The sequence below is a fragment of the Erigeron canadensis genome, chromosome 4 (genome assembly GCF_010389155.1).
Source record: "Erigeron canadensis isolate Cc75 chromosome 4, C_canadensis_v1, whole genome shotgun sequence".
Lineage (NCBI taxonomy): Eukaryota > Viridiplantae > Streptophyta > Magnoliopsida > Asterales > Asteraceae > Erigeron > Erigeron canadensis.
Genome location: NC_057764.1, coordinates 23,250,439 through 23,276,547, shown reverse-complemented (window position 1 = coordinate 23,276,547; position 26,109 = coordinate 23,250,439). Strand labels below are relative to the sequence as shown.

At 33.0% G+C, this 26,109-nt stretch overlaps 2 protein-coding genes across 2 annotated transcripts; one reads left to right on the top strand and one right to left on the bottom strand.

Moving 5' to 3' along the window:
• Window positions 1-7,980: 7,980 nt before the first annotated feature.
• Window positions 7,981-14,615, bottom strand: LOC122596073 (probable tRNA N6-adenosine threonylcarbamoyltransferase, mitochondrial). The gene is made up of 13 exons (XM_043768587.1): window positions 14,230-14,615; window positions 14,076-14,120; window positions 12,235-12,309; window positions 11,971-12,067; window positions 11,515-11,605; window positions 10,682-10,731; window positions 9,909-10,099; window positions 9,742-9,827; window positions 9,482-9,557; window positions 9,300-9,383; window positions 9,049-9,163; window positions 8,803-8,891; window positions 7,981-8,352 (listed from the first exon to the last, which is right to left on the bottom strand). The coding sequence occupies exons 1-13, from the start codon at window positions 14,491-14,493 to the stop codon at window positions 8,218-8,220; spliced, it is 1,398 nt and encodes a 465-aa protein (XP_043624522.1). The 5' UTR covers window positions 14,494-14,615; the 3' UTR covers window positions 7,981-8,217.
• Window positions 14,616-19,949: 5,334 nt separating this feature from the next.
• LOC122598459 (protein NRT1/ PTR FAMILY 7.3-like) lies at window positions 19,950-26,096 on the top strand. Its single transcript, XM_043771055.1, has 5 exons — window positions 19,950-20,058; window positions 23,859-23,973; window positions 24,062-24,279; window positions 24,421-24,977; window positions 25,170-26,096. Exons 1-5 carry the CDS (start codon window positions 19,984-19,986, stop codon window positions 25,999-26,001), a joined length of 1,797 nt encoding a protein of 598 aa, XP_043626990.1. The 5' UTR covers window positions 19,950-19,983; the 3' UTR covers window positions 26,002-26,096.
• The last annotated feature ends 13 nt before the right edge of the window (window positions 26,097-26,109 follow it).

Here is a 26,109-nt window from a genome sequence, read left to right as displayed (position 1 = left end):
TATCCTGGGGGATATTGGTATGCTGCGGAAAAGTTTGAATCTTTTAGATCTGGGCTCTGAAAAATCTGGATCTTCGAGATTTGGGCCTTGAAAGGCTGCGAAAAATTTGGATCTTTTTTTTTCTTGATTTTTTTTTGGGCGTAAAAGGATGCGAAAATCTTGGATCATCGAGATCTGGGCCTTCAAATGCTTGAAAAAATATGGATCTTCAAAATCTGGACCTTCAAAGGCTGCAAAAATTATGGATCTTTTAGATTTGAACCTTCAAAGGCTGGGATCTTTAAGATTTGCTAGTTATTTTATCGATTTATGTTCCGGCGTACATTTCAGGAATTGGATCTCGCTACAGGGAATCTAGAATGGTCTTTTTTGGTGAGATTTTTTTTATATGAGAAAAAATTTTAGGTTTTTGGACCTATTCGGTGCAAACAAGAAAATACTAATAGTTAAACTTCTACACACAGGCAGTGTACCTTATCATGTATAGTAAAGCTATCAGTAAGTCCAGGATCGAACACAGGGACTGATTTAGAGTAAGGGAGTTTTAAGTAGTTTTAAAAAAAAAAAAAGATTTTGGATCACCTTGGTTTTAAAATAGTTAGTTGAATTAAAAAGTTAGCAATTCCGAAGAATTCAATTGAAAAGAAGTTTTGTTGAAAACAATAATAATTAAAAAAACACACCCACTTGGAATAGCTTACATGTCAAATTATCACAATGTCACTTTTTACGTTGAACTACTTAATATGTAATTAAGATGAACTCTCGTTATACTTAAATCTTTAATTGTCAAAAATATAGTTATCGCTCTCGCGGATAATTTCTACCCTAACAATCAAGCATTAAGTCCTAAGTTGGTTTTACAATTTAATCTAAAAAGCTTTCTCTCGAACTGCTTATTAATCGTCTAATTAGATCACTCTATCATAAACGACTAACACATTCATCCAAATTCGATTGTTTAATCTCTATCACTAGTTTCTCTCGAACTCCAATGACTTTGAATTAATTAAAGATCGATTAATTCTTTCATAAACTAATTAGCAAATCTATAGATTTCTCTCGAACTTCTATATTTAATTACCAACTAATTTATATAAGAAACCAAAACAATATATAAACTTAGACAAACATGGATCTTCGACTAAACATAAAAACCGCGTTCAACAATAAAAATTATAACAAAGTGACAACTTTATGTCATGCTCACATTATCCAAGTGGGTGTAAAAACAATTAGCTACTAATGGCAAGATAAATTAAACTAACAATCATTAAATAAATAAATTCATGATAATAATTGTATAATAATATAGTCTATCAATAAGCAACTAATAATAATAGTAAACTGCTGCGTCGAAGTTGGAACAAAAGCCGAAAGAGAATTGGCGGCTGAATACCCCACGAACCAAAGCACCTCACTTGCAATCTCTCCTGTCGACTTCACCTTACTAGCCGACCTTACGAAAAACAATTCCAATTCCCTCTCGTACCAAAAAAACCCCAATTCGACCGACCCCCTCAAAGCACCCTCTTTCAATATTGATATAATAACTATACATATAATAGATGATGTAGGACTTTTATGTCCACCGACTCAGCCAACTTCCCAAAAATCCTTCAACTCTTTAATTGTGATAGATATATAGTTTTTTATATGGATTTGTATTGTGATGGCCACGTCCAAAAACTCATGCCCACTTCGCTGCTTCCTTTCGGCCAACTTAGAATCCAACTCTTTTTCTCTTCTATTTATATTTCTTGATTCATGGCCCAACAATAATAATGGTATAGTATAAGTTCCAATTCTCTTTTGTTACTACTTTCTAGCCAAGCCCAACATATATCACATTTATCGTCTTTTCAGCTCCAATTAGCTCATTTTCGTAATATTTCATTTTATAGACCTATAATCATATAAAATCACATATTAAGTATAATTGTCTATAAAAATGATAATAAATCAAACATAAAATAAATAAAAGAAACGATATCGCGTAAAATAAATATATATAAAATAGGCGATATCAGGCGGTGGTCCCACGGATGACGCCAATTGTTTGTACATCCGATTAGGTTATGTGAAGAGGAGAGGTGTTTGGATAGTTTGATGGCGATTCCCTGTTGGTAAGAGTTTTGCTCCCTTGTACGCCAATCGATATGTGTTTAGATTGTCTTAGGGTTTTTCCCATGATGATCATGATGATGATCATTTAGGGTTTTTCTCCGTAATAAAGATCATGATCTTCTCCCCTTTTTTTCCTTCTCCTTTTATAGTGCAAATATGACTTGGAAGAGAGAAAATAGGATCAGAACGAATCTCTTATTGCTGGTGGAGATTTCCTCTAATTTAGGAAGTGATATGATAGCCTTTATTCGTGCTTATCCTTTCAGCTAAGGTTCTGTGCAGCCTGGGTGCAGCCTGCGTGTAGTACCCTGTATCACACCCAACCTTAGGCGGAATCGTAGGATATGACGAAAAGATATAGCAATAGCACATGGAATTTGTAATAGAGTTATACTAAATGAAAATCCAAATAAATGTAATTCCCACAAGTGGGATAAGTCTAGGCAACACGCCTCAAATAGCAAAAGAAAAATGTAGCAAATAGCAGATAGAGTTTAATGATTCAAATGCAAACTAGGAGTCCATGAAGGATCCCTTTATTAGTCTTCCTAAAGTCCTTATGCTTAGTCTCCTTAAGCATTGTTATTACCTGAAAATGAATGCTCGAAAATGTCAACATAATGTTGGTGAGTTCGTAGATTTAAAGTAATACAAATGAATTTGTTGTGCATGATATATATGAGGTTTGGACAATAGTGTAAATATAAACATGTAGCAGCATGTATGCAATCCAAATACTGATCAATGTCATCATAGTTATCCAACAACACAATCCCCATCACTCCTGCCAACAACTCAATCACATCACTTGCCAACAACTCAATCACACATTGTTATACCAACAAACTACCAGCTGGAGTATAAAGTTGGTTAATTGTTATCATTGTTATCCATTGTCATAAATTGTCTTCAATAGATATCGACAGACATCTATTGCATCATGAGAATCAACACAAGCAAAGCTAACATACACATTTCATAATTACACGTATTTGTCCAATAAAAAAAACAAGTTTTGGCACAACTAATAAAGAAATGAAAAGTGTTTTGAGCATCATTTTCCCCCAAAGAAATAAAATAAAAAGGGGCCACGAAACTCACCCCAATCAGCAAGCAGTTGTGCAAAGTCCAAAAGATCACTAGAATCTACACAACATATACATGTACAAGTTACAATTATGGACATGATCAATAACCGTCCATTGTAACCCGCATTCGATGATATACATATATGGCTACTTTCAAAATATTCACAACTGATTTGTCATGTATTATTAAGTTACAAGTCACATAACTTTATATAGTGTATTTGTTTTAATGATATACCATTGGTTTCTACAAGTTCATATTCACTAAAATTTTTGGTGACTTTATCTATTTTTTATTAGGATGAAATGACCAATTCAAGTTTTCAAATCTTAAATACTGTAACCTTAGAGTGTTATAAACTTACATGAATTTTGACTTAATTTATTTCGCACATTAACTATTTTTAAAAAATTCCATAATCACAGACTAGTCAGAAAATTCACTGTTTATGCGCAGAAAAGTTTTATAAAAGTTAAGGGTCTTCGAAGCTTCAAAAAAAATCCAAAATTTTAGTGTACACTCTTAACATCTTAAAAATATCTCTGAAAAAAAATAACCTTCCAGTTCGTAAAATCGACCAAGATATGACTATTTGAACTTGACCAAAATCTGTTCGGAAAACTCAGCTTTGCGCAGTTTTGTTATAAAATTCGTTTGATAACCTTAAACTTCATATTTTGACACGAAACCACATCCACCAGAAAGTAGACTTCCTGAAATTAAATTTAGACACCAAAAACGTGACTTAACCATCTTCCATGACCAAGATACGACCTTTCAAAGTTAACAAACCGAATCTGTCCAGATTCTGAAATAACTCAAACTTACTGTTTTAAAGACTACTACAACTAATATACATATCTAAACTTTCAAATCTTTCCAACACCTATTTACATCTGTTATTATGATTTCCATGCCTTCATAATTGAATTTCTCTAATTACATTAATTATTATGCTACAATAAATACGTAAACTTTTAACATTAATATGATTTATACTTCAATCTTTTGATTTAACCTTAAAAAAAACCCTTTCATTCATTATTATAAATTTGCCATAATATATATTCATCAAATATGTTACTTATAATAAAAGATCAACAAATATAATGATATATAATATATATAAAAAGAAAAGATAAGTAATTTACCCCAAAATTGATGATCACTTCTTAAATACCTTGACAAAATAAAATATAATTATATAAGAATTTTGACCATACATTGTTATATAAAAGATCTTTTAAAAACATAAGAAAAGTTAATTTAGACTCACCAAAATCTAAAAATTCTCTAGGATGAATGCCTTGAAAATAAAGTTTATAAACTTTGGCTTTGGTGATGAGTTCTAGTCGACGGCAGAGAAGCAAAAAGAAGTTGTGTTTTGAGATTTTTGTTTTGATCATTAATTTTACATATATTTTATAAGTGTAGGGATAAGTGTTTGATATAGTTTATAATTAGGATAGATAATTTATTATACACAATAATCATGTTGGACTACAATTCCTTTAAACCGAGAATTCCAAGCTAGCATATAGTATGTTGTATTATGACTAATTTGCTTGTATTTAATTTACTTAAGATGATAGATTATCTAGTATTATCTTATTATATAAAAAAAAATGAGTTACAATGGGATTTTAAATCCTTTTGCATCTGGCCGACTTGCTAACGAGACACATCCTCCATATGTTGGTCTATGTTGTGTGATTTTTATATATATGTTGATCTTATAAATCTTAGATATATATATCTTTTTTTTATATTATACTTTATTATTATTATTATTATTATTATTAATTCACCTCGTGTAACTATTGTAACTTACTTTAATGATCATAGACTTAAACTCACTACGAAGTAGTGTATAGAGATTTATTAATGTCCAGAAATGAATATGACATATAATGATATCAATAGAAATAATTATAACCGTATACATTTAGGAAGAAAGAGTGTCTAAATCTTACACTATTGTAATGGTCACGCACCTCTACTTTTGTTATAGTATGTAGGCACACTGACTAGTCAAGAAATTAGAAATTCAAGTTGGAGACTATTATAAACAATCAGTTTTGGTGACGGGTGTCACACCCTGCATGTAGTCTGCATCTAGGTGTCTTCCTGGGTACTGATGGTCTAGGTGGGTATGTCATCAATTGGGATTTGAATAGGTGGGAGTGCGGCTTAGATACTTACATTTTATGTGTTTTATATACTAACTTTTTAATATTTATTGTATAATATATAAATGATTGGGTATTATATTTTTTATGGATTAAAAAATAAAGAATTTTACACTCACATTCAAATAATTAACAGCCACATATTCTTCATATTATAATTGTAATGTATATAATATCATTAGTTAATGGCAATACTTATGAACAATTGTAATATATATTATCATTAATGGCAATACTTATGAACAATTATTCATAAGCACTATTAATACACTTTATAAAATAAAAGTGAGGTTTTGAATTGTTTGGTTATGGTCTTCGTCTTTTTGCATCTTTTTTAAGGTCGACTTTTTTTTTTAGGTTAACGTGTATTTTTTGGGATTTTTTTTTTTTAACGTTTGTGTCACGGGACGGCTAGCCATTACATCCATACAGGCAGGCAGTCACTAGCGATCGATCCACAAAATCAGGGAACCACAGGGGAGGAAAACCCTTAATTAAACCGCTACAGAAAGCACGGCGTTTGATTAATGTTAACCTTGCCCCCTAAACAAGATTCGAACTCTCGCCTCATGGGAGGACCTGAGAATGAGAAACCACTGTGCTATACCGGGAACCTCAAGTGTAACTCAGTGTATCTCTCTCCATACAAAAATTTAGGTTTCATGTCCTTCTTTGCTATGCTTTTAGATTGAAATGACAAATTCCATGCAAAGATTATTACCAGGTATATTGTTTATCTTTCTATTATTATTATTATTATTATTATTATTATTATTATTATTATTATTATTATTATTATTATTATTATTATTATTATTATTATTATTATTATTATTAAAAATTCATAAGATTTACAAGAAATTAGTGGGAAGTCGAGATATTATCTGGGCCTCCACTCCCCTAGCTATAGCAAAGCTAATCCTATGATAAATATGAGAGAAGCACGTGCTCCAATGTCTTGAGTCACGGAGAACTTTCATATCATTTTCAATAAGCCTCTACCGCATCCTTCTCAAGTTCTCTAAAGGAAGAAAAAGTATTATTATTATTATAACTAGCTAGCGGAATGCTAGAATAGTACAAGCAAAACCAAAGTCAAAATAAGTTATTACAATAAAAGGAGCTTCAAGAGTTCCAGTCCAACTTCTTGAACTTTGATCTCACGGTTAACCATAAGAGTGTTGAGTGTTGAGTGTATTTGAAGAGTTGTCATGGGTTGGGATTTTTACCAGAAAAGACTTTATCATTCCGAGTTTTCCAAATATGTCAACTAGATGAGAGGATGATAAGATTAATGATTTTAAGTTTGGTAGATGAGAGTCATGAGACCCGGAGAGCAAGCTGGTTTGTAAGGAAGAGTTTTTTGGCGTGGTATGCGTATAGTGAAGGTTTTTGGCACCATAAGAAAACATAATACCAGATTTATGTTGCAATGGGACAGGAAATAAGAAAATAGTCAATTGTTTTTTCGTTGTCTTCACAAAATTGACAAAAGAGACTTTCTACTTACAAATTCCTTGTAATTTTTGTCTTCAGTTTGGTACTCTTGGGATCGGTACCAAATAAGAAGGAAACCGAAAGAGGTATCGAATGGTGTCGGTTGGTTTTATTAGCAAATGCCATCACACAATTCAAAACAAATGAGATTAGATACGTTTATTTACATATATTAATGAAGGGAAAATGATTTTTAACAGTAACAAATTTTAAAAGAAATTTACATTTTAACCCTTTTAGTTTATGAATTATACAAAATCTCCTCCTAATTTTCATGGTAACTGCAACTAACATTCATGCGGTCAACAGCATGGATGGTTAGCCCATTAATAAATATAGTGGATGATATTGTTTTCTTTCAACAAAAATATTATATAAATTAATGTACAAGGCACCCACCAGGCCATCATTTACAAAACCATTTTCTGAATCACTTTTAAATGGAGAATAGGTAAAAGACAATTCCGAACAGAAACGTATAATTTCTTCTCTTGCAACATATAAGCTAGGCCAAAACTTATATATAACTCTATGTACAGTTGTAATGAAGTGTTAACACCCAAAAACATTGCTACAACTTAAGAATACGGGTTTTATTGGGCCGAGCCGAGCTCCACGAGTTTTCAGTGTGCAAGCTCGAGCTCGGCTCAAAAAGCTCGACAGGACTTGACTATTCAGGTATTATATATACAAATATATACCATAATATATTGAACCTCGGAAAAGCTCGATAAGTACACAAGCCGAGCTATGTAAAGCTTGAGCTCGATAATTAATTCGAGCTTTAATTTAGGGCTCGGGCTCGATAATAGTTCGACTCGATCTCGAGTTGCTTGATAAAAGCTCGTGACAGCCCTACTCAAGAACATAAACGGTGTTAAGTTGGTTTAATTCCCCGGTACAAAAACCATTACCGGTATAACAATTTCGCTATGTTATTTGGTTTTGGTTCAAGGGTTACTTTGGTATCGGGATTTAGCAGCATCTGCACAAGGTACTAAATCCACCCATACTTTAGAGCCTTTGAGTTCTAATTCTCACATCAGAGATGGATCACTTTATTCAAACTAGATCAAAATCAGAATAAAAATGAGGGTTACAAAATTACAACAATCAGTTTTACAATAGTTGGTCGATACATATATAAGGTTGAGATACATTTCTATATATGCCTACAGACTATATAATAACCTATAACTCAAACCAACAACATTTGTTAGGTTACCAAGCATACGAAGACAAAAACATTCAAATATAAGCATTTTACGTCAAAGAAACCAAAAGCTGGAAGAATATGAATGCGAGCTAGTGGAGGTTATAAACATTGGTGTTGAGAAGCTTGGGTAAGAGAAGTAAGAGATGGATGGATACGAGCCGTTTTCATTGACCGAGCTATGCTTTTTCCTCTACTGTATTCCTCCCCCAACGGCCACCTTGGCCTCAAATCAAGCTGTATTTATAACATTCAAGTATTACAGATAGTTGGAGAAAAGAAATACTTATCAAACAGAAATGTATATTGAGGATCATTGGAGATTTCATACAAGGGAACCATTTTGAATCGCTTGCTCGTCCGGAGCCTATCATGTGCACATTCATGTAGTTCTTTAATATATATATATATAAACCAAATAGAAAATTCAATGGTCAAAATACCCCTTTTAAAGTGATTGATCATTGAAAAGCTTCAAAAAGGATATTTTTACAAGATAGACGAATTCAAATAAAATTTGGCAGGTAATTAAGTGAAATTAGTAGGCATGCTAAACCTAGACAAGTACCACACTTATGGTTTTTCTTATTTGAAAGTTTACCAGAAAGGACATCTATCCAAACTAGTTACCGAAATTGGTGGCCAGTCCTGATAGTAGGAGAGAAAAAAATGGAAACATCAACAAACCTGACAGTCCTCGGGTTCAACGGCAGGTGGTGGAGGATCGTATCTTCCCAAGCGGAAGTTCTCAATGCCTGTCCAGGCAATCATTACCCCTAAAAGAGAAAACTACATTAGAATTAGGATTAATACTATAATTGATCTTTTTAATAAAATGAATTCTTCATTTTCCTAAATGGCTAAATCTATGTACAAGGTTTGGGCAGATATAAGATGTGCTTGTGTTCCGTTTCGTGCGGGGAAACAAAATACCATTGTCTGTGCAGAGACTTGGTGGAGGGCAGACAAGTTGAAGGGAGCTCCTTGCAACAACCTCATGGAGCCGAGCCCTCACATATTGATTCGATGCAACACCTCCTGAGACAACCTACAGATAGCAAAACCAATGAAATGGATTAATGGTATACAATACAACCAAAGTAGGTCTCATGCCAGAATACCAAAACTACTCGTGAATGGTTTCAGTCAAATAATCTGAAAACAACAGAGCTAACAAACTATACCAAGTGTTTAACTGAAGGCTCAATCTCTAATGCCCATTGAATAGCTCGTTCACACTTTTCCTCTAGATGCAATACAGCAGCTCTCTGTACAGAAGATTTAGAAAGGAAAAAAGGAAATCATGAAACAATGAGACCATGCAGATATTTACTACCTAAAATGATGTATATGTCTTATTTGTCACCTGAAAACAGGCGGCAATATCAGCTCGTAGGCCTTGATCTTCAATACTAGCAGAAGAGTAGGGGATGCCAGCATCACTGCAAGAAATATTACTAGAATGATAAGTTATTGAAATATGAAGAGAAACATAGACAAGTATTCGAACTTCAAGAACATGATATTTATCGCATGAATAGTTGATGGTTAATATCAGATTTGACTAGGCCACATATAGAGAATTCATGACAATTTATGAAATTTTATTCGCAATACGTTTCTTACATCTTTTTGGATTCAATTGCAAGCTTTACTTGAGTCTTTAGACCAGCATACGAGAAATTGCAATCTTTATGTTGTTTCATTGGAACCTGAACCACAAAAGAAACGAACAGAATTATACAGATATATCAATGTACATATTCTACATGCCCCACTCAGAAATAACTTACAGAGAATTTTATAGAATTAGCATCACCGCGTCGAGCAAGCTCCTCTATGGCGGGCCCGCCACTTCTCCTCAAATCAAGGCCAAGCCACTTTGCAGACTTGTCATATGCCTCACCAATAGCATCGTCAATAGTAGTTCCAAGTTGTAAGTAATGACCAAGATCACGTGCAAGAACTATGAGATTATGTCCTCCTAAGAATGCAAGAGAAATTTATTCCTGATTGAGTAATATGTTCTGCAATTTGGAACAGAAACTATTCAAATAAAAAACACATGACATGAATGTCTAAGTTCCTTGTCGTGTACAGACATACTTCACCTTGGTTGACAGCTTTATCAAAACAAGTGACATTATTTTAAATTTGGGAAAACCCTAAAACAACAATGTCATCATGATCTAAGAAATGGAAAGATGATCAACCTTATTTTATAGTAAAAATTATTCATGTACAACATCTCGTGTTGTTTACCAAGTTTTGATAGTGGATTGTGAATATCTGAATAGCGAGTTCCATATTGCGTATATGTCTAGCATAGTAGCATACAAATCTTTCTTCCAATATTAAACATATTTTAATGTTTCTCTTTGGTCTTGATATCCAAGGATTTAAGATTACTATAAATTTACTATGAAATCTGTTCCACTTCATAATGGTAAATCATTAATTAGCTGGGATTTACTTTAAAAATATAACCTTTACCAGGGTACTGAAATTCTGCAACTGTTAACTGCCCAACTTTAAGATAGTGTACGGTGGTGGTACTTGATTATACCTGAGATAAGAAGTGCCATGAAAGGAAACTCCAAATCTTTGTCGCACAGCCTAAAAAGAGAAAAAGGATTATGACTCGATTATGGAAGCACCTTTTGCACAGCGAACAAGTGTGTCTAGGAAACACAAGCATGTTAAGTTCATGATTCTAATCTACAATGATTTGGATACACAATAAGGGAACACCATCAATTGATGGGGCCTATTAGTCAACTAAATATACTGGTTAGCTTTCAAGAAAGAAGCAATACGGGAAATTGTGAAATGTCGGAGAAAAAATGATGAATATATTTCACTTGCAAGTGTTTTAAATTATATATTTAAAGATATCCAGAAAAAAAACCAACAATGTGACTTGAAGCCAATAGAATTATCAAAGGGGTCGGGGGATCTAGTGGTGAAAGTGGACAGCCAGAATCATTGTAGTAGAAAAGTCAAGTCACTTTAAAAGTAGCAAACACATAATTATTAGATCAAAAGACAACAAGGGTCATGTTGTATACCACTTTATCCAGGCATGTTTATCTTTCTAAAGCAGGTGGATCCAGGTTACCCTTTAAACTATAACGATCAAACTACCCACCCACCGAATTCACCAAAATGATGCAAAAAGACATAGTGGAAAATGAAAAGATAAACAAGTGACCCCTTAGTTTATCTTTCAACCAAATTACATATGCAATAAACAAACAAAAGATAGTCAAAACTCGTATAAAGGAGATAAACAAAGAAACATACAAATTTAATGAATAAATATCAGAATCAGGTTCTATGGAAAAGATTAAGCTGTATGGGCTACATAATTATAGATCTCGTCTTCCATTTATACTATACCTGGCTATTAAAGTATGAGCTTCCATGTGATGCACACCAACATATGGCAACTGGTAAGTAGCAGCAATTTTGCGGGCTTTCTGCACACCAACTACAATAATATTTCAAAATATCAGGAGCTAGGCTCCTCTTCAAGCCAGACAACATAACTTCATTAGGAAAGGGACGGAAAAATATAAAAACCAGAAACACACCAAAACCAGAGCTGCAACCTCATATACTTTCATTTTGCTAATTACTAAATCAAAGCATATAAAATGCACAAACTATGATATAAGCATTATCACATTATGTCCCTCCATAAAGATGTGTATTCTGTGGTTAAACGTTATAAAATAATGCTAGCAGAACAACAAATTAATCAGCATGAGCACTAATTGCCTCATTTTTATATATCAAATTACGCATGTGCAAGTGCATTAAATGATGACAGTAGTGGAAAGAAATCAGACGTACCTCGTAGACACAGGCTTAGCCCAGGACCAATAGTAACTGCAACAGCAGAAAGATCTGTCTCCTTCAAGTTAGCCTTATCAAGTGCTTCCTGTACTACCTAAAAGCATTACACCACAGAACAGAGGTTACAATCATTTACATCATTGACGGTTCATGGTGCTAAGTTAGCATCGATAATAAATAAAAAAATTTCACTTATGTTACACACTTATAAAACAAAATATAGGTTAAAAAACAAAATATGCAGATTGGCGGATCTTTTACCTGATCAATCACTTGTGAATGAGCTTCTTCTGCCATCTTTGGAGCTACTCCGCCATACTTGGCAAGAAGATCTGCCTTGATGAGCATACATTAGAATATTAGAAGTAGGTGAAATTTTGAAACACTACGAATTTCATCTGAAGTATGTACATTTGCTCAAAAATCGTGTTGCAGCATATGTGGCACACATGATATGTAGCACAAAAGACCAAGAATGTGCATTAGGGTCATGACAAACACTTGTATGACAGCGGGGACCACATAACTTGATGATCTCTCCCTTTCATATTTCATAAGGTTCATGCATAAATTTTTCCATGTACACTAATGCGAATATTTGGTTCATTTTATTGGGTTATCCTGCTTTCACTTAGTGACACTTCATGATAACTGACATATAGGAAAGCATATATCATAGCACCCATAATTAATCCCTCATTTCTCATGTTCCACTGTATAACAACATAAAATTAAACCATCCCCAGCTTTCACTGAACTCAACAGATCACCTGAAGAGGTTCTAAAAATCAAAGAAGATGATAACTATCTCTTAAGTTACTAATAATCTAAGTTTATCTAACCCCTCAAGCTACTAACAACTTTTCAGATCTAAACAAGAATTTCCATCATAATCAACCAAATTTTAAAAGGTTGGTACAGGGACTTCTATTGAATACAGACAGTACATTACATTAAGAATTTAAGAGTGTCTTCAACGCTTGGTGTGGTAGCGTGCAATAGCGCCTATCACACCGCAAACCTGGGAAGAAAAGTTGGCGGCAAAGCGCGAAGACGAGCGCGATGGCATCGGCACGAACGGTATCACACGTGTTGTCTGAGTTTCTTTCTATGCGGGTATAGTAGGGTACTAGGTGAGAAATTGTGGGGTACTGTGGGTATCAGTTTCCAATTGGGAGGGGGGGGGGGGGGGGTGTTCAATGTGATAAGAGTGTGATGGTGACATGAAACCACTTTTTGTAGTGATAACATCACAAGAATGGTGATGCTCTCACCATTTGAGAAAATGAAAACACATATTCCCAAGACAAGTGTCACTCTGATTCCCTTTGTTCCTTATAACGGTGAGTGGTGTTCTATTCATGGTCATTTCTGACTTAAATGATAGTCTTTCGACTTTTGAAATTTTTTTCAATCCAAGACCCTTAAAGATTAAGTTGCTAACTCCTAAGTATTTCTAATTGTAACAATAACACCCCAACCCCATATTAACAAGCTAACCCAATAACTGTGTATCTCTAGCCTAATAATCATAGTGAAAGTTATTAGTAGCCAACAACTCAAAAACTAATAACGTCCAACTTCTCTTCTTCTATCCATTTTGGACGGGATCTACCATAAAACTCCACTTCTACTAGTTTGACGAACTTATCATATATCTTTTTTTGTTTGCTCAATAACAGGTTGACTATAAAAAAACGTTCTTAATGAAAGTGATATCAAAATAAAAATCCAGTTTCGTCCATACTTGCACAAAAAATAAAAATAAAAATAAAAAAGATTTATCAAAATTGTATTAAAAAACTAAAGGGTCTTCTGCTCGAATTAAACTGTTGGGCATTTACTAGCCAGATAACCAGCAAAATTTCTAACTTGTGACAATGTATATTTCGGTAACGTAGCACATGTAGATGGGAATATTTCATTTGGAAATATTCTCATTATAAGTATTAAGTCTTATTTAATCCTTTGGACTTGTCATACAGTAAATCTTAGGGACTGGCATCGTATTTCCGTGCAACATTATCAAAGAATTAGCATCAAATTTACGCTGTTAAATGAATGCCCACAAGTTTATCTATAAAAATATACATATTTGTTACCTGAGAAGATACAACTTGGCTAAGGATTTCACCATCACTTCTAACCTAGTATAACACAAAACACCCAAAAACAACATTCTTTATCAACTACTTATTCATTATAAAACACAAAACAAAACAGCTCATATATATATATATATATAAAGAAACTTACAACAGCAGCAGCAGTATCATCACAACTAGTCTCAATTCCCAAAACAACCAAACTATCTTTAAGACCCATTTTTGATACTGAATTTTTAGAGTTGAAATTAGTGGATGAAAATGAAGTTTTAAAAGGTAATTTTTGAGGTCTTGGTTTTGAATTTGATAATGTTTTAAAGATTTTGATGGTGTGTTGATAATTATGTGATAGAGTGTTTGTCAATAGATTTAGGCGGGAGATTGTAGCCGAAAGAGTCGGCGTCATCCACACCATTTCTTTTGTTTATGTGATTAATGATTAATCTGTATCTGTATGTATATGTGTATATACAGTGTATGTATGTATAGGTTTTGTGTGAGTGTGAGTGGCAGAGGGAAGAATTCCGAAGAAATGATTTTGGTTGGGGTTTTTGATGGGCCAAGATTTTTTATCTATTGGGCTCTATTATTATTTATACTATCTATATCTATACTCCCTATATAAACAAACTATTCCCTTCCAAATTAAACATTCTATCTTTAAAATTCTTATTTTACCCTTTTAATTTACACTACCACCAAACATTTTATTCCTAAATCTATATCTATATTATATTAATAAACAAACTACCCTTAATTTTCAACACATTCCTAACTCACACACTAAATCTACCCAATATATTTTTAAAATATCTTACACCCATATTTTTCTAAACTATCTATCTCCTTTATTAATTAATTTAAATATTTCCACCTAATATCTCTATAATATTTTTAATAAAGTTATTTATAAAATATACATCTCTTAATCATAAAATAACTATACTATCATTTATATCTCTATAATATTTTTAATAAAGTTTTAATAATCACATCGTTACCACCACCGCCACTAACACCATCCGTGTCCGTCACCGCCGACGCATTGCGCGGGTACCCATCTCGTATTATAAAAAGAATAACCATTTTTATTTTTGATAATGTTGAAAATGTGTAATATTTTTACTTGGCACCTTTTAAAATACTTTCACATACATTACCCCTTTGACACTAATGATTAAATTACACTATCAATATTTTATCTTTTAAAATATGTCCATTAACCATTTACATCAATTATATACACAATTCAATGCCGCTCCACCACCAACCGTCGCCGCCACGACCACCGCCGCATCACGCAGGTGCCGTGCTAGTATATATTATAAAGTTTATAATACGATTAGTTGTCAATTAAAATGTTAATTACTTTACTAATCACATTGTCTCAATTTGAATGTCTAACTGGCTGGAGTCATCCGTGGTTTTACTTCAGGTCATGCGTTCGACTCACTAGAATGACATGTCTTGGGGTTTTTTTCTTTGAATCACCTGTAACAGCTTATAGTCTACATCTCGTAGTCTAGAGTACGTGCAGGGTTTCACCATTATACAGTGAGGTGTCCCCTAGTGTAGAATACCGACTAGCTGTTAAAAAAAGTAAAATTTGAATGTCTAACTTGTTGAATTTTTTTCAACTTTGACATTAGAATTTTTTAATGCTATAAATTTTAATGCAGCAAAAACAAATTTTAATGCGCCAAATTATTTTTTACTGACAACCCTTAAACTGTCATTAATAAAACTCTTTTTTTATTATATAATTCTTTTTTTTTTGAAAGGTGTATATCATTTGTTCGCATCAGGTATATTAATTTATCAGGATTAATTATTTAGTAAAAATATTGAAAGTCAAAATTAAAATAAAAGACGTCCAAAAATTCAAACGAAACATCTAAATTGGGATTAAAGAAGTATATAATAAACAAAGTTATACAAGAGTAATCGAAACATAGAGTGGGTTAAATTAGGAACAAGCAATCAAAAGGAAATAAGGGGTCAATCTGGACCTTCATATCTGGAGATTAGAAGGAAAGAAAAGACACATGGAAGGGTCTTCATCATCGGACCTAATCACCACTGATCATATTGATTCAGCGACATCTCCGGTGGTGGCAACGACATCTCCGGCGACATCTCTGGCAATCATCAGTTTTGTTTTCCGGTGGATATGGTACGGACGTTGCCCTCATCCAATCTAAAAGGATTGTCACCAGACGCATATGGGAATGGTATGGATTTGATGGGCGGCAATCCAAGAGATGGTGACGGTTTAATACAATATGGGCGCAGCCCTTGCCATTGAAAACGTCGGCGCCGTGGCTGGGGTGGACGGAGATGATGGTGTTTGCGGTAGTTGTCTCGCCGGAGAAAAAGGTAGAAGAAGGAGGCGGTGACGGTGGTTTTCTCGCCGGAGAATAAGGAAGGAAGAGGAGGAAAAGGAGGAAGATGCAATGATCTGATAGAAGTGATCTGAGCCATCAAGATGCAGTGATCGGACGGCTGGGAAGAGTCCCCGAGCCCAAATTTTATCTCATACTCAAATTATCTTTCTCCATCGAAACATTATCATATATAAAGTTACAATAACAATGAAAATAAAATCCGACAACCCCTTGCTTTATTTATTTTTTTTGTACACACCTAGTGATCTACATAAGATCGACTCACAATATATTTGAATTTGCTCCTGGTTAAATCAAGTCGAACTCCAATTACTCAATTAGTCATTGAGTCGAGCTCGAGTAACAAAAGACTAAATTCATAAGGCTTATGAGCCTTATCGAGGTTGTAAAACTATGGTATTTTTTAACATATAAATATAGTATTATTAAATCATGCAAAGTTGAACGACAAAATATCGAGTCGAATTAAGCTGAGCTCATCAGCTCAATACAAATTTAATTATTATTTATACTAATATTATTTAAATATTGATTATCAAGTCCAGTCGAACTAACTAGCTAGGTAATGTTGATTACTTAAGTCTGAGCATTTTGGACTTTCCATCGGTTTATGTTTCAAATATTTAACATTACTCCCTACTTCCCTTTTCCAATTTTTCGCTAGTCATTTTGTTTTCACTAATATATGGTTCAGATTTGCAAACAAATGAAAGTTCGCTACTCATCATATATCTCGGACCAAATATTAGTATATGCTCTAATCTCTTTCAAGTCTCCATCCTTTTTATTAGTTGTGATTCTTGTAGCTCATTAAAAAGAAAAAAACAAATATAGTTAGCAATAAGAGTCTAAGAGATGAGCTAGAAATGAACATATGATTGGGTGACAACTTTTGTTAATTCATGCTTGGGTTTAAAGCAAACATCATAAACGTAAAAAGCTTAAAATCTTCCAAACACATATATACGGAGTAATAATTAGTACTCCATCCGTCTCACTAATTTTATCCACTTTTAATTTTTCAAAGCCAAACTTTATAAACTTTGACCATATATATTTTTATTTGTGTTATATAATAGTTCATTAAAGTTATACCAATGAAACATACATTTAAAACAAAATCAATTCATATAATTTTTAAGGAATAATCTATAACACAAACAAAAATATTTATGGTCAAATTTCGTAAAGTTTGACTTCGAAAATTTAAAATTGGACAAGATTAATGGGACGGAGGGAGTAATAATCAAGAGATGAGCTAAAGATTTTATGTGGCAAGTGGCAAGCTAGCTAGAGGAGGTAATACTCTTCTTATCAAAACATGAAGAAAAGGTGTGGAGGTGATGTTTGATATGATCTCACATCGGCCAAGTATGTGATTAGTTGGTGGTTTATAAGCGTAGGTGTCCCTTCCTCCTTTGAGCTAGGTTTTGGGAGTGAGTTCTACACCTAGCTTATGGCATGATACGAGCCTATTATGGGATGGGTTCGTATCAATGTTCATACAAGACGAAAGCTCATTTAAAATGAGTCATTTTTATGTGCGATCGACATACAGTAGCTATACATATATAGGCGAAACTGCCCTTAGGGGTAGCCGGGACTACGGATCTGTTAATCCAATGTAGTGCGATTTTTTTGGAAAAATAATGTATTCTTTATGGGTGTTACGGGTCAAAGTAATTTGAGATTTCGGTCAATGTAACTAGTTTCAAACTTTTAAAAGGTTTTATTGAAAATAAACGAATAAATACATACATGTGCAACTAAATGAGAAATATAAACTATCAAATGCCGAAAAACTTTTAAAAACTACTAGAATAGCCCAAAAAATCTTAAAAATGAAACAATAATCTAATCGTTATTGTTACTGTACACCCATGCAAAACTAGTGATAATTAAAAAAATTGTGTTACGGGTTACTTTGAATCCTGGTTCCGCAAGCTGGACATGCACGAGTAATTAAAGCTCATTCTAGGTACATCGTGATAATTAATTATCATGTTGTGTTTGTGGGTGTCACGTTTTTTTATTAGTAAACTAGTTCTAAACATATACTCTATCATATGGATGCAACCTCACTAATCACTTGATAGTAAAAATTTAATTGAACCCTTTTAGAAGTTTTGGGTGAAACCCCTTACAAAATAAAAACTCATTATATTCAAGAAAATAAGCCCAAAGCTTTAACTAAAAAAAACTTACAATACAATTTCTATCTATTCAACAACATATCCAAAGTTTAAAACCTCATCGAATAATATTGTAAAAGTTATGAGCAGTGCCGGTCCTCACCATTTGGATGCTCAGGACGATGAGGACGCGCGTGATGGTTAAAAATATGTCCATGACATGATATAAAAACTAATAAAAAAATTCTTACATGTTTGAATCCAAATTAAATTAAATTAAGTCCTTGTATAAAAAGAATAAAAGTAAATAAATAATAGAATAATATAACCTTTAAATTTGAATGCTGGTTGTAAGTTGCTGCATTGATCATGTAAAGTCTCTATACAGATAAATATGTTTGTTTGCTGCATTGATCTCATGTTTTACCTACGTGGCTACGTGTATATAATGAGCTAAAAAAGCTAAGCCTACTAAAAACTAAACACTTAATTTACTCAATAAAAGTAGATTAAAGAAAGAAAGAAATAAACTGCTAAGTGTCGTTTTCCGCGGGTTTTTGAGTCCCAATACCTTGACGGTGTATGGGGAAGGTTAAGATGTAAACAGACCTTATCCCTACCAAGATAGAAAAAGACCTCCGGCCTTTACATAGGATGAGAATTGAATCTTTGACCTCTGTCTCCAAAGATCCAAAGATCAGGATGATCCAAACCACGCTGCTTTTTCAATAAAAGGAGACTATAAAGTAGAAATTGAGCCAAGTGTATTCTAATATGGATATGAATGAATATAACGCTGCCCCTAAAATTTTGTAGATTTTTGTTGCTATGGGTTGTTGCCTAGCTAGCCCTATGCTAGGACTGGCTCTGGTTACAAGTATTACTTGCTATAGTACAATTATTTATGTTTATAGGTTTGCATTTGTGACCCGGCCAATAGACCTGACACGTTTAGTTTTTTTGTTTTTGTCTCAACTAAGTTATCGTGACAATCTCAAAACCATTAGGACTTGAAATCTTGAATCCGTTACTGTCCAACACCAAAGATAAATGTATCGATCAAACAAATTACGTACCACATGTCACTCCAAAAATATTTGATACTCTTTTAATTAGTATATTGTAGGTGCTTGTTTATCATTAATCATAGATGAACCCTTGTCAAATCAAACCTGTTAACTTGAATCCAACCCAAATTACCTCCCACACTCCAGTACTAGGAGAAAGCACTTTAATATTTTTCCAATATTATATTGTATGTTACATTTGTATCTCCATACATATAAATGGGGTGAGACAGTGAGTTTCCCATAAACCTTTTGGTTCTCCTTTCACAAAGCACACACTACAAAACACACACTAAAATATATGGAGTCAAGAAAAGAATCCAGTCAACCTTCAACAGCAGATCACAATTCAATGTTATGCAACAATGATTTCCAGGTACTGATAATTCGATTTCTTATATATGTTTAAATTAATTCTAAGTAGGAAAAGGTTGATAAATCATTTGTCTATGATATATATTTAGGATTTCTAAACCACTCAAATAAGCAAATCCAATTACCCAAACGTTTTTAATTCATAAAATAAATTCAAAACATGGACATATATTTGAGTCTTGTGTTATTTGAAAGTGTGTTTTTGTTGCAAATGCTTGCTATATTATTAAAGAACCCGTACGTGTTTCTTGTTTTTGTTTTTATTGATAAAGACATAAAACCAGATTTTATGGTAATTAATGAAGTAAACATTAATCGCGGTTAATCGAAGCCTTATTATTTGACAATTATCGTTATTTTTTTTAAGTAAAAACTAATTCGTTAAGATTTGTATTTTAGTATTGTGAAATTAAGTGATTTAGGCGCCGTTTTCTTTTTACTTAATAAGTTTAATATAATTAAGTCAAATTTCATGTTTATTTTTTACTTAATAAACAAAATTAAACGTCAATTATTTAATAAACAAAAATAACCGTCAATTACCTATCTTGTATTTAATACATGCAAACATCATTTATACATTTAGCAACTTAATATGCTCGACGCTTAATGATTAAAATAAAAATGAGCCCTTTATAATAATGTATAATGTACAAATTTTTAAATATATAATAAATTTACATTGTCAGTTATTTACCACACTGTTACATGAGTCACAATGAATATCTCAAAGTAGAAAGTTATTGAAGCAAACTTCAATTATTTCGCGATAACAAGGTAGCATTTTCTGAAAAATATATTATATTCATGATTTCATTTAGTAACGTAGGAAGATATATATGAAAAATACAAATTTTACGTATTTCAGAAGTGAATAATTAACTTTATGATTTTATACTAGAACTTAATAATGTCTAACTAACATCTTAATTTATTAATTACGCTACATAAAACTGAACTTAATATATACGAGTATTACATTACACTCGCTCTTACTTATGCAATCATTAGAGGTACATGACAACTTATATGGTTATAAGCTGGCAATTAAGTAACCAAAATGTAAACAAGTATTAAAAACTTATAATCCATACTGTAAATTACTTTTTGTTAAATATTAGGTAACATAATTTTTCTTATTACAAATTTATTACTATCATAATCATCATTTTAATTACATTCATATTTAAGATGTCATCTCCCTTAGCACGAGGTCTTGTGTTCAAGCCTTGAGGAGGGCATATGAATTAAGTCCTTTTATGAGGACTTGGCTTGGGTATACCCAGGTTTAAGTCTGAGGGAACATAGTTTACCACAATTAATCGTCGTGCATTCAGGCGGATTAGCAGTGGGTCCCCCCATCGGGTATTTGAAATACGCATTTCTACTTCGAAGGAGCTTTTTAGTGCAGACCCGGTTAAGACAACGTATGCTAGACCTGCCGCTGTCGAATCGCAACACGAGTTTTCAACGAAATTCACATTAAAAAAAAAGGAAAACAATGATATATGAGTAGAAATGTTGTTCATGCATCAACACCGTACGGGCTTGCATGTTTTGACTTGTATTAACTTTTTTTTTCTTTAATGTTAGACTTATAAATCAACCACTATATATCTATTTTTTTTGTTCTACCCTTTTTTACATGTGACATATACTCCGTATAATTAATGAATGGCTAGTTATTTAATTGGTTGTAACACAAACGAATAATGATGAAAGTATGCTAGTCTTACTAATTATGTTTATAAGATAAGTATCTTTATCAAAGACGACAGAGACATCTTGGGGATAATAAAGACACCTGTTTTTATGAAGTTTTTGATATGTAATCTACAGTATATATATCTTCAAAAAGTTTAGCAAAACATAGGAATAAGTAAGCATATTATAACCACTAACTATTAATCCGCTGCTAAAAAAAAAATATACAACAAATATTATTAAAAAAGTTTAAACAACACTATATTTGCCTTGTGTTTACATTTTCATATATTTAATTTGTATGTTTGCCGTTAAAAAGAGACACTATATTTGCCACCTAATTTGATATATTATATGAAACGAAATCAACAATAAAACCTAGCTAATATGTTTTAACCCACTTTTACGTGATATTTGTTTCTTGAATAAATTCCATGCATGTTTTTTTGAGCACATGAAACGTGATGAAGGTTTGCCAGTCCTGAATTATATTGTATACCCAAAATGGATACACAATAATAACTCTAGTTATTTGGACACTATATAAAGCTAATCCTATAAAGATATACGGCTTAGGATTTATTGATTGATTACAAAAAGTAATCCAAGCTAGTGGTGACTAAACTCAAGCCACATCATCATTTTCATTTGAAAATTTTAAACTATTATAGGAACTAGAATTCAAATAAGAATTGCAAGTAAGTTTTGAAGTTATGAGTTAATTGCATAAATCATCCCCTAGTTTACATAATTTCATGGTTTTCATTCCCACAAGTTATTTTTAGTTGCTTTCATTCTTTAACAATTAACTTTACCTTTTTAGTGGATTACATCTTTTTGAGGGATGTAAGATGCTAAAAAAGTTTAAACACTTTTCGTGTTTTTCATCTCTCAAAAGAATGTAATCCGGTAAAAAATGTAAAGTTAAAGGACGAAACCCACTAAAAATAACTTGAAGGGATGAAAACCACTCGTCCTTGGGGGGACCAGAGGACGAGTTTTGGAGAACGGACGAGTCACACCTAGTAGTGTTTACTCGTCCTCCAAGTCAGAACGGGTGGAGAACGGATGAGGGACGAGGAAATTGTGAATACTCTTAGGTTCAACATCTTAAACTAAAAATAAGAGAAAAATAAAAATAAATAATATAGATACTAACATTTTTCAAGATGAACATACACAAATAGTTTAACTCTATGATTATTCATATCAATATATTATGTTTTTGACTTTGTATCATCAATTAACTTTTAAACAGAAGTTTCATATTATCATATTCTCATAGATAGATAAGTTTGAAATCCATTCTCAAGATACATAAACATATATGTATCATCAATTATTATCGATATCTAGTAGCTAGAGAACATTTCCTCTAAGAGTATATTTGACCCAAGAAAAAGAAATTTAAAAGAAAGTAAGGAAAAGTGACCTGAAATTATATCTTGAGTTTCACACCAAAAAAGATATTTACTTTCAACAAACACCATCATCATCGTTTGTATTTATTTAACATATTTTCAAGATTTCTTTAACATAATAAAATGTTGGTAGAGCTTCATGACTCGTAAAAGTAATCATACACAATTATTCACATGAAGAATATCAATTATGTCTTTACATTCTTTCTCTACAAAGATATAGATGTATTTCTAATATTTTATAACAAAAATGATAAAGTTAATCCGAAACCACCCGAAAATACAAAGACTTGAAAAGTCCACTTTGTTTCTCTTTATCATGTGCAAGTACAAAGATATAAACGTCAAATACATAAAGATATATGGTTTCAAATGTCTTAAAAATGTCATAAATTATAACAAAATAAACAAAGACATTGTTTAAACTTTGAAATCCCTATTTGCAATAGATAGACTCTTCAAAACCGGATATGAACAAAATGTTTCTCGGCCGGTTTCCTTTGAAATTGGAAATAAGTATATGACCAAAAGTGCCGTTTAAATTAAACAAAACTACAATGATAAAAATTTCAACACAAACACGATGTTATATATCTTAGCCAAACTTACATAAAAAGAAAGTAGGTTCATTTTTTAGAAGTCACAATTTATTTTTTTAATCAACTATGCTATGCAGAACGCCAAGGAAAGACTTTTAGATGAATGCACTAGAGACGGATCGTTGGATTGGTATGGAAAACCAGCAAGAAAACGAAAAACTGGAGGATGGAAATCTGGCATGCTGTTGCTTGGTATGTTCATGCGTTTCTTAAAAAGCTCTAGCAAAACTTGAATTCAAATTAATGAATGAATGGTTGGCTCGTTGGTTGTTTGATGCAGTGAATGAAGGATTAGCAACACTTGCATTCACAGGAGTGGAAGTGAATATGGTCTTGTTTTCAAAATCTGTGTTGAGACAATCAAATGCAGAATCAGCCAGCATGTTTAGCAATTGGATGGGCAGTGTTTATTTGTTCTCTCTTTTGGGTGCCTTTTTTAGTGACTCATATTTTGGAAGATATCTCACTTGTATCATATTTCAAGTTATTTTGACCATTGTAAGTCAAAGTTTACCTTCTTTACCATTTTTCTACATATATTTCTTAAATTGATCAAGATCAGTATCTGCCTATCTGGCCGTATTAGTTAAACAACATAAATAAGTATTTGGGTCTCACATATCTATTTTCTTGGTGCAGGGTTTAATTGCATTGTCATTAACAACTCAATCTTTTATGTTACAACCCGAAGGTTGTGGTAGAATAGGAGAATTATGTGAGCCTCATTCACCATACCAAGTAGCAATCTTCTATGTATCGATTTACTTAATTGCCCTTGGAAACGGTGGTGCAGAGCCTGCGCTTGCTACATTTGGTGCTGATCAATTTGATGAAGAAGATCCTGAAGAAAAACAAGCGAAAACAGCATTCTTGAGTTACTTCTATGTTGCCTTAAATCTCGGTTCTTTGATCTCAGAAACAGTATTAGTTTACATTGAAACCATGGGACTGTATGTGGTGGCTTTCTGGATATCTACTGCATGTGGCTTCATTGCTTTGATGGCTATAGTGAGCGGAACTTTCAGATACAGACATTTCAAGCCTTCAGGTAACCCTATCTCAAGATTCTCTCAAGTCATCGTTGCTTCCGTGAGGAAACTTAAGCTTCAAATGCCTTCCAATGGAGATGGGCTCTATGAAGACTATTCCAAAGATGACAGTGGGTCAAGGAGGATATATCACACTAAAGACTTCAAGTAAGTTCAATTAGATCTATACTTGTGTTAAAGATGGATGTGACATTTTTGAGTATTTGACACAAAGTTAATGAATAGTTGACTTAGTCTATGCTCGATATCCAATTAGTATAGTACCTAAGTACCCAACCCACCCAACTTGTTTATGATACCTATCATCTACTCCAAACTTCCAATACTCCCGTTTTGCAGGTTTCTTGACCGTGCTTCTATCATGACCCCTGATGATGGTGAAAACCCGCATCCATGGAGGCTATGTACTGTCACTCAAGTTGAAGAAGTCAAATGTGTACTAAGACTGCTACCAATATGGTTATGTACCATTTTATCATCAGTCGTATTCATACAGATGATTTCACTTTTCGTGGAACAAGGTGCTGCTATGAATAGAAAAATGTCAAACTTCCAAATCCCACCAGCAAGCATGACCATCTTTGACATAATAAGCACATCTGCATTCATTATTTGCTATGACAAGCTCATCCTCCCTCTATATTTCAAAATAACAAAAAGAAAACCGAAATTGCCTAGTGAGCTACAGAGAATGGGGATTGGTCTCGCTATAGCTACAGTGGCGATCATTACAGCAGGTGTAGTGGAACATCACAGGCTAAGATATGCAAGTGCAGGACCGAAAGAAACCAGCTCATTGAGTATATTTTGGCAAACTCCACAATATGTGTTGGTGGGAGTAGCCGAAGCATTTACTTACGTGGCCCAGTGGGAATTTTTTGCAGCACAAGTTCCTGATAAGTTGAAAAGTATTGGGCTGGGGTTGTCTATGTGTTCTTCAGCAATGGGGAGTTATACTAGCAGCATTATCTTGTCCGTGGTAATGAAGATTACTTCAAAAAATGGGAAACCCGGGTGGGTCCCAGCGAACTTAAATGACGGACATTTGGATCGTTTTTTCTTTCTTTGTGCAACGTTGACTGCACTAAATCTTGTATTGTTTGTTTCGTGTGCTAAGAAGTATAAGAATATAGTTGTGGAGAGAAGAGATGAAGCACGTGAAATGGATTAAAAGCGGCCAAGCAAAATGAAGCTTAACGGTCATGGTTAATGTTGCAATAAGAAACAGAAATACAACTTATATTATATGATACCTTATATTCGTAATTCGATCAAGTTT